At 36.7% G+C, this 10,458-nt stretch overlaps 1 protein-coding gene across 2 annotated transcripts; it reads left to right on the top strand.

The window, feature by feature from the left end:
- Positions 1-258: 258 nt before the first annotated feature.
- LOC135634367 (peptide chain release factor PrfB1, chloroplastic-like) lies at positions 259-6,432 on the top strand. 2 transcript variants are annotated; one of them, XM_065144783.1, is made up of 7 exons: positions 259-505; positions 679-750; positions 1,385-1,605; positions 2,443-2,646; positions 3,370-3,585; positions 4,357-4,543; positions 5,992-6,432. In XM_065144783.1, exons 1-7 carry the CDS (start codon positions 307-309, stop codon positions 6,294-6,296), a joined length of 1,404 nt encoding a protein of 467 aa, XP_065000855.1. In that variant the 5' UTR covers positions 259-306; the 3' UTR covers positions 6,297-6,432. The 2 variants fall into 2 exon arrangements, with proteins under 2 accessions (XP_065000855.1, XP_065000856.1); XM_065144784.1 differs by having other exon boundaries at positions 452-505; positions 674-750.
- The last annotated feature ends 4,026 nt before the right edge of the window (positions 6,433-10,458 follow it).

The raw sequence follows: 10,458 nt of genomic DNA, 5'->3' as shown, positions 1-10,458 counted from the left end.
GAGAAGTTACAGAAATAATTTAATTTAAAAATATTATTTCATGTAATCTAATCATATTATATTCCTAATCCTTGGATAAAAAAATTAATATTTTAATATTTAAAATTTAATATATACTTGTCAAATTATAGTACAAAAAATCCGAATATAACAATTTGGACGTCACTTCTTGTGCCGGGATAATGTTACTGGAGGGACAACCGATACGAAGCGCGAAACGATATATAACCCCGAAACGTCATATAACGCGCCCTCTCTTATCCGCCTCTTTCGTTCTCTCTCTGGTTTCTTCTTTTGTGGCCTCGCATGGAGACGCTGAAGCCGATGCTGCCGTCGCCGTTTAGTCTGCCTCGCGGTTCCTCATCCTACAGAAGCAGCATCTGCAAGACCCTTCCACTCTCCTCCGTCCCCGCCGCAAGTTCCGCAACAGCGCCGGCGCGGCCTCTCGCCTCCTCCTTTTTTGTCGCAAGAAAGCTGTCGATGCCATCCCCAATTCCCCTCTCTGGTCAGTCCTTCTTCCTCTCTCTTGCTCTCCCTCCCGCGCTCTCTCGAACGATTCATCGCAATTTTACGCTTTTATTAATCCTGTTTCTTTGACACCTATCATAAGATTATCTCAAATCGAGAGTGATATGGTTGTCTTATGGCATACTAATCTGACCTTTTTGTTTAGTCTAGTCCGATTTGCAGCTTCTGGTGGTCAATCAAGCGTGAGCGTCAGTCCTGAAACAGCTGAATGGGCGATGCAAGGTGTGTTCTCACTTTTGGATCATTCGCACCATATTATTAAGCTTGATTTTTGGTAAAGTCAATCTTCTTTTTCGAGGTTTTTGATGATTATTCTGAGAAATTTTTAGTTAACAACAGCAACAAGCCGTAATATTCCAACTATTTGGGGTCTTTTGCTGCCATTTAGCTATGTACAAGGGAATATCCTTATTTAAATTAAACTTTTTAATTACCAATACATGAAAATAGGTAGAGATTTATATTGAAATTCCACTGTTTCTAGTGTGAAGGATCTCCCCAGAGGTTTTTATTAAGATAACTCTAAATGAACCTTGAAGCATTGAGATCAGACATGAACAAAATGTTAATGATTCAAACAAAAAATATAGCAGAATACAGGGCCTTTGTTTACAACCCTTGTATCTGTGCCATTAACATAATGTCAAACTTTACTAATAATGACTAATATTATTATTTGTACATATTTCTTGTGCTATTAACTTCTCTCATTTCTATTTGTTAGATTGCAACTTTGCTGATTGTCTGCTTGCAATTTTTTGTGTTACTGAGTCTGTCCGTTAGGACTTTCTCTTGTTTACTCTTTTAAAGGGAACCCAAAAGTCCAATAATACTAAATTGGTTCTGGCAACTGCAGATTTTTATGCCTTGCGAAAGGATGTTGAAACTACTGCTCAGCGTGTAGAAGAAATAAGAATATCTGCTGGTCTGGAACGTTTAGAAGCTGATCTTGCTTCACTAGAGAAGAAGGCTGCAGATAGTTCTTTATGGGATGATCGTTCGAAGGCACAGGAAATACTTCTTTCCTTGACTGATGTCAAAGATAAAATCAAATTTCTCAATGATTTCAAATCTCAGGTTTTGAATTTGTCAACTTTTTGCTTGTTTCAAGCATTATATGACATATAACATTAATAAATGTGTAGTTGATGTTTGAGAAACTCATAGTCATAAAACAGTAAGAAAAGTACCTCTTTCCAATTGCACAAACAGTATACACACTCCAATTTTATCTCAACCAATGATTGCAATTTCAAGTATTGCACCCATGTTGATTACTGGCTGAACCAGTATGAGTCCAGTACAATTTAACATACTGATGTATTGGTAGACAGTTGGTACTGGTACTTGAAGGGGGAGGAGAACAAAAAGAGAGGAGGAGATGATGCCACCGGTGGCTGCAGTATCAGTATTTTACTGGATTGGTTAGTTCAAAATTTATCAAATATCCACGCACTGGTTGGGATCACTTGGTAATAGATGGAATCTGTTGCACTTATCTGGAATTGACAGGGATCACTTAATAAGATATTATTAATTGGTTGATGATTAGCTGCAACTGGTGTGAGATCAGCTGTGATTAGCTTAGGATCTATTGAGAATGATTGAAGTTGATCATGATGACGATGGAATAATTTCTATTAGCCAAATATCCACGCACTGGTTGGGATCACTTGGTAATAGATGGAATCTGTTGCACTTATCTGGAATTGACAGGAATCACTTTCGGCACATTGGCATCTAACAGTTACTAATTGATGATATGGCAGTTGTGATTTGTAACTGTTTAAATAATCGAGTTGTTTTTTATTTAAATGTCACGAGCTGAAAAAGAAAAAAAAAAGGTGAAATTATGATATTAATGGTAACTGTTGATACTTGCCCTTTGTTCTAATTTTATCCATTTTGAATTAGGTTGAAGAAGCTGAAACAATAGTTAATCTGACTGAGGAGTTGGAAACAATTGATACTGGTCTTCTTCAAGAGGCTTCCAAGATAATTCGAGAACTAAGCAAGGCTCTTGATCGGTTTGAGTTGACACAACTTCTTTCTGGGCCTTACGACAAGGAAGGGGCTGTAATTACTATAACAGCTGGTGCTGGGGGTACTGATGCACAGGTATGCAACCAATGCATTTTTCTTCTCCAACAATTTTTGTTTTTGTTAACTGGACAGTTATTGCTTCTAAACTGGTTTCCTTCTGACTCTTGTAATTAATGCTTTTTAGTAATTAGTCATATTCTAAGTGACAAAAGTTAGGCATGGATAGTTGTTGTTCATTAACTCCTGGTGATGTCTTTTAGTTCTGGATGGGTTTAACTGTGTCTTTGTTCTTGGACAATATTTAAGAAAAACTGTTCATGTTGATGGTGTTATAGGACAAATGTTTGATTTGCTTCAAGGTGCAGACATCTGTGCATTTTTGGAATTGATATTTTTTCAAATGGAGTAGCAAAGGTTGTGACTACTGCAATTGCAATTTGATCCCTCATAGATGAAACACTGAATGAGGAGTTTAGGTTTTGGGAAAATGTGAAACTTAATTTACTACTCTGTTAAAAAATATTTTTTGTCTATTACCATGTATGATATGATGCAGCTTCATTACTTAGCCAATGCTGAGTGTTAGAAGAAACTACTTGGAGAAAGGGAATTAATCTTCATAATGTATAATATTTAACATATTCATAGTACAAAATCCTTTTAAATGATTCACCTGAATTATTAGTATTATAAGTAATAATGGATGATATGACATTGATTATCTCTTCTCAGTTGCTGTTGCAAACCTTTCATGTGTTGCTCTCTTCTTGTAAGACTTTTGCTTTATCTTCAGTGCAGGATTGGGCAGATATGCTACTTAGGATGTATGTGAGGTGGGGAGAGAAGCAAGGATACAAGACCAAAGTGGTTGAGAAATCTATGGGTGAGGAAGCTGGAATTAAATCGGCTTCAGTTGAACTTGAAGGTCGTTTTGCCTATGGATATCTATCAGGGGAGAAAGGAACACATCGAATTGTTCGTCAGTCTCCATTTAATGCTAAAGGACTTCGCCAGGTAATCCCACACCCTTTTCTATTTGTTGATCTGTCATTGTTTTTGGAGAATGAAAGAGAAGGATAAGTTCCTTTTATATAAGGATCATTACTACTTCAAGAATTAATATATTATGCGTACAGAGTGGTAGACCAACCTGTATGACCTGATATTATTAAACATGATAATAAAAAATAAATCTTGACCATCACTGAGCTTTATGGTTTGCTACCCAGTCTTTGATTGAACCGATAAATACCAGTTGCTACATTTTTTTCTGACTAATATTTGAAACCTTGGTATAAACCATGTTAAAACACCAAAACTTCTGCTTATGCCGGCTGGCTACTGGAAAGGGAGTGGTGGTGCCAAAGGTTCTGGACCTGCATATAAATCTGTCTATGATAAATACAGACAACAGTGTCATTGCAATTTACCCAGTTCTACCTATTTCTTCTGAGCCATCCGTTCACCTCCAAACTTGTTTGGAATTACATCCACTCAGATCTGATGGTAATCTGACATTTTGCTATCTCTAAATCCAATCCAACTATTTAAAATGTCCCATGTGGTGTGTTCCTTGCAGTGTTGATACTTTGCTAGATAGGACACTTTGTATGTTGCATTCTAGAATTTGTTCTGATTTTGTGCTTGCTTCAATTGTAACATCACTTTTGGTCTTCAGCAACATGCATTGTTGTCATATATGTGGAAAATGAGCTTCACTTGCATGAATCTATCACAGATAATATATTATCTCTATTCTGATTGTTTTGATAAGGATACCTGCAGACGAGCTTTGCTGGTGTTGAAGTTATGCCCCTTCTTCCTGAAGAATCTCTAGATTTAGACATACCTGAAGAAGACTTGGAAATTAGCTATTCTAGAGCTGGAGGAAAAGGAGGACAGAATGTCAACAAAGTGGAAACAGCAGTTAGAATTGTTCACATTCCTACTGGTGTTGCAGTTCGTTGCACAGGTTTGTCTTATGAAAGAATTAGTTTTAAGACCAATTTAGCCTTTTCACTAAAGCAAATAAACATCCAAATAAATTATGTTAGAAAAAAGATATTTCAGAGTAAACCTGAAACAAAAATCTGCACCTAAGTAAATATCCAGTGTTGGGTGTGTACTTGGTATCAAATTATCAAAGTTCATTCACAATATTGACAGCACAAAATGCATGAGATCTGGCTAGTAGAACACCTTTTTCTTGGTAATTGCAGCATCTTTTTTTTTTTTTGTCTCAGAAGGCTTTGGTTCATTTTGAATCAGGAAATTGGTATAATATAAAAGAATGATTGCCTTCCTTTTCTGACATCTATGATATATTTGGTCAGATTGAATGTTATCATCGGGAATAATTACAATTGTTGACCCTCAGACTATATGATACAATATACATGAACTGGTGTCAAATATCAGGCCTCTCAGAAGAATCCAATAATTGAATCTCCAAAAATTAAGACAGGACATTTCCGTAGTGTATAGATGCTTGTACAAGTTTCATGTGGATGTCTACATTTACTTAATGTTTAGCTCGAGAGTTTATTTAGATTCAACTAGCATTTCAGAAAGAAAATAAAAATCTAGAACTGTTAGAGAAGGCAGAAAACTTAGTGTTGGATATAAAAGTTTTATGTCGAAGTGCTAAAACTTTTAGTGTGGTAGTGATACTATCCTGGATAAAGTTTCAAGGAGAGCGGACCCCCAATAAATGGAACACTACAATTAATTACTGTTGTTGTTGTTGTTGTTGGATAAGTGTCAATTAGTGTCTTGGAGCGCTGTCAAGTATCTGATAAATTTTGTCTGAGATGAACAATTCAGATGTGGACTGTACTTATTTATCAATGTGCTGCTGCTATCTCAAACTAGAACCATTCCTCACTGAGGATAGCAAATCTAAATAACAGTATGGAATTTTTTTCTTGAGATTTTTCTATGCTAATTTTTTATTAAAAATCCTTCATAGCCTAGATCTTGGAATCTTGTTTTAAATTTAATATTATATATAATTTTCAAATCATTGATCACAAATTTCTGTTTAAGGCTAATCTTCAGGATCAGTTAAGATATCACATACTGTATATCTGTATGAAACAACAGGATAAATATTCTTGTATGTCATAGATCTGTTTTTTACCCTTAAATTAAATATCTGATTTCTTTTAGTGAACTTAGCACATCTGAGCCTTTGGTATATACCATATAACTAGGGAAAATATTGCACAGATTTAGTGCCAATACATGTTGATAGTATTTTCAACTCAAGCATACGTTGGATTTTACTCCTGGGGCTCCCCAGTTTGCCACAGTTGTTCATGTATACTGGTTTATGTTATTTAAGAATAGTACAATTCTTAGTTGGAGGTACTTTACCTAATTAGGCACTAATTTCTATCTGATCGACCTTTTTGATTCCAGAGGAAAGGAGTCAGTTGGCTAACAAGATCAAGGCCCTGAGCCGTTTGAAAGCCAAGCTGCTCGTAATTGCAGAGGAGCAGCGTGCTTCCGAAATCAAACAAATAAGAGGAGATGCAGTGAAGGCAGAGTGGGGTCAGCAGATACGCAATTATGTCTTCCATCCATACAAGCTTGTGAAAGATGTGCGGACCGGGTATGAGACATCAGACATCTCATCGGTGATGGACGGGGATCTTGAGTCATTTATAAAAGCTTACCTCAAATACAAGTATACTACCAGTGTCAGTGAAGCGAGCTTAAAATAACATATTGCGTTAATTTATTTCGCCTTATTTCTTTATTTGTCGTTTATGTTGGCAATCACATTGTTACTTGACATTTAGAATATGTATCACTTTAAGCAGCTTTTAGTAGATAAAGAAAAAAAAGTTGCTCTTTTTATGTGAGGACTTGGGGAGGTTTCCTCATTTTTGTGGTAAGTTCTCTCTGTATGGATCTCATCTGATTCTTCTCTTCCATGTACTTATTTCAGAAATGCACCATTTCCAAATCTCCTCTTTGGCCACTGAGAATATAAGATCATAGTGTGTAAACTTATACTATACTATGAAGTCAGGAATCACACTCACATGTTGGGTTCACAAGCACTAGATTTTGAAGCACTCTGTCTTACACATCCACCTGATTGGTGGGACTGATCTGAGACCTTTTATCTCAAATCTGAGATAAGAGTAGTCCCAAATGTATAATGATTGAAGTTGAATCATACATTATATTGTGAAGATCCCTCATGATCAAATCATTGCAGCTTATTGTAGAGCTGTCAAAACTTCTGGCCCCCTTCAAACCAAATGTTTTAAGTCTTATGGGATACCTGTGGGTCAAGTGGGATTCTCAACAAATCATCTTCTGGCTTCCCAGATCATGTCGAACTCATCGGATAATCAAGAATATTTTGGATTCAAGAATATTTTGGATACTTACTTTTCGACGAAATTTCCCGGTGGGGAAATGATTTCCCTGCAGAGTTTTGTTCTAATATTTTCCTGTATTTTGATCAGGATGAATGAATGAATAGTTCTTTTCTTTCAAAGAAAAAACAAAAACAAAATCATTCTGCAACTCTTACACACAAATGTTACCATGTCTCTTTTTCAAAGTGGATTGAGAAGAAAGACTGTTTTTAAGAACATTGTGTATAAAAAGATGAATTAACTAAGAACTTGGATTTGAAGAAAAGTAGGATCAATAAGTCATCAAGCAACTGAAAGAAAGCCCTCATTTGAAGAAAAGTAGAATCAATGAGTCTTGGAGTCTTTACTTCCTGTAGAGCTGTGGTGGAGATCAGACTCAGGAGAGGCTCTTGATAGCTCAGGTGGGTTACATCAATCACATGGGAGGCACCGGTGCATGAGCATTTGGCAGACACAGGGGATGGCCATTGTTGGTACTGAGTTACCTAAAGGACATGATTGCAAGTTTACTTGGGACAGATTCACCTGCACCCAATTTCCAAGCAACTCAGGAAGTTTTGGAGAGAGAGAGAGAGAGAGAGAGATATCTTCTGAACCCAATGTTTTTACACCTCCAAATTTCTCTCTCTAGAATCTATCCTAGAAGAGAAAAACTCAAACAATGTGCTTTTTTTTGGGCTTCTGTTAGAATATATTACTTGGAATAACAATTGATTCCTGCATCATTAAAGAAATGCTATATTACTCAGAAGATGCTAAACGTTATTTCCAATATTAAACACTTTAATGCTAAACCTATGCCCTTAGATCTCTCACACTAAAAAGACTTACTTCATGAAACTAGAGGAATATATATAGCCTGATTAGCCTTTGCTTGCTTGATAATGTTCCTATTAACATTGTTTAACTAAACTTATCCATTCCATCTCTTCTTCATCATTTTCTTCTTTATTTTTTTCTCACTATTTCCTCCTCTTCTTTGTGAGTCCTCTCTTCTTCTCTCTCCTAAAGAGTGTTAGTGTGTGCTGATATAATGTATGTTATTATGCTGGTACCCATGATGTATACGGGTCCCACTAGAGACCATTATGAGGTTTGGTACAAGATTACAAATCTTGATGATTACAATATTTAATTTATTGAACTAAGTTGGTTTACATGATTAGATGGATCTACTTTCATTTTATCCAATAATAATCTTATAAAAGTTTTTATTTTAATAAAAAATATTAATTTCCAATATCCATCCATATTTTAACCATCTAATTTTTATTCAATAAATAATATCATCATCAATCCATCCTTTTACTTGGAGTTTTCTTTTATCATCCAACCAAAAATAACTAAAATAAAATTCTAATTTTATTTTGGGTGATTTTTTTGAAAACAACTTCTTTTTTTCTTTTTTTAAAAGATATCATCTCTTGTTTTTAATTTTTTCATATAGTATCATTATTTTTATAATCTAAAAAACACATTCTCTTCACCATCATCGCTTTTAACGTCACTCGTTCTTCCTCACTTATTGTCTTTGTCCCACTAATACTGCTCACCCATTATCTCTATTTTTACTAAAACAATAAGGTTCTTGCCTAAGTCAATGGTCTTACCGTAGGTCATTGTCCTTCCTTCCACTTCCACTGCTTCATGAACTGATGGGGGCATTGGTAATGAGCTATCTTATCGTTAGTAATTACACAAGGGCCAATGATTGCTTGGGCATCGTGAGAGAGTTGACACTGCTCACCCGCCATCTTTATTTTTACTAAAACAACAAGGTTCTTGCCTAAGTCAATGGTCTTACCGTAGGTCACCATCCTCTCTTTCACCGTTTCATGAAGTGATGGGGGCATTGGCAGTGGGCTATCTTATCGTTAGTAATTACACAAGGGACAATGATTGCTTAGGCATCGCGAGAGAGTTGTGGTGGAAAAAAGAGACATTACATGTGATAGAGAAGAAGTACAAAAGTGAAGGTGAAGAGCACAACGGAAAAAGACGTACCTCCTAACGAGGAATGAGAAACTAGGACGGAGACAACAAAGAAATGACACCCATAAAGTGAGCGAGATAACACGATCGACAAGATGGAGACATAACAAGGGATAGACAAACGATGGTGACCGAGTAGAATGATTATTTAAAAAATAATAATACGAGAGAATTTCTTAAAATTGAGTGTTATTGGAAAAATTCTTAAAAGTTACTGATTTATTTTTCTAGAATTCGGCGAAACAACATTTCTTTGGGCAGTTTGAGATAACATTGGAGATGTGTCGGTCTTCACTTACAGCTCTCTGCCCATCAATCATTACTCTCCGTATATATAGTTGGGATACTGTTGCGTTCACAGCGCGCTCTGCTCACCCGTCCTAAGGGATGTGATCGATCGTCGGCTTCTTTGCAGTACGAGAGAGTGGATTTCCACTCACAAAGGATTCCTCTTTGGGTCGGATCACGAGGAATCAATGCACCTTTCCGCATTTATGCCCTCTCTCTGTCTCTACCTATCTTCATCTTTCAACGACCCTTCGTGAACTGAGAACGGAGAGATTGATCGGGTGTCTCGTGGAGAAGATCGGGAAAGGAGGCGCCTTTTTGGATTCATCTCCGACTCCTGGGCTCCGAGCGCGCGAGCTTTCCGCCAGAGTTCGTACCAAAGGTTGGTTTTGTTGTGGGTGGGCCATTTCGATCTTTCTCGATCAGTGACATGACAGAAGGAAGGGTTTTCTCTAACTTTGTTGATTGATTTCGACCGGGATTTTTTGTCCTGGAGATCTGTACCTATCGGTTTCTTCTCAATTTTGTGGAAAGATCGGATCCTTTTCATCGGTTCTGCAAGGAAAACGTTTTTGTCGAACAAAGCCTGTAACTATTCTCGTTTCTGTGGGCAAGATCCGATGCATTGTACGAGGAGTGTCGTCGTTTCTCTTGGTGAATCCGATGGAGATAGTTGGATCTCGATGAATCTCAGAATCCAGCCTCTGTGACTTCATCTCTTTGATCGATTTCCCTGGGAAGAAAATTTTCCCTTTTTTTCTCGTCGTCTTACTGGATGTGTAGTTCAATGCACATTTTCAAAACCAAAGCTTACTTCTCCGGTCACGTTGTTCATTTGATAAAATAATCTCTCTCTCTCTCTATTGTATGATTGATTAGATCTCTGGAGACTCAATTTTGCTCAGTCTAAATGAGTTTGATTTCCAGGAAATTTTATTTTTGAAGCCTCTGGTGATCCATACCATGGCTCACTGCACAAAACTCGAATTTTCTGGTCTGGTTCTGCCTATTTCGGCATATTTGGTTCATCTCGTTGAGGTTTCTCGATCTACTTCCTCGTGAACAATTCTGATCTCTGAAATTTTATGTGCAAGTCAGTTCTAATAGATCACTGTCTTTAGTCTTTTCTGTTCAAATACCACTAGTTATTACTTGATTCACATAATGTGGTTGGAGGATATGATCTTTTAGCATAGGAAATGCTGAAATCAGC

The sequence above is a fragment of the Musa acuminata genome, chromosome BXJ3-3, assembly GCF_036884655.1.
Source record: "Musa acuminata AAA Group cultivar baxijiao chromosome BXJ3-3, Cavendish_Baxijiao_AAA, whole genome shotgun sequence".
Taxonomy (NCBI): domain Eukaryota; kingdom Viridiplantae; phylum Streptophyta; class Magnoliopsida; order Zingiberales; family Musaceae; genus Musa; species Musa acuminata.
Note: the sequence above shows the minus strand (reverse complement) of the source record. Positions and strands in the feature narration are given on the sequence as shown.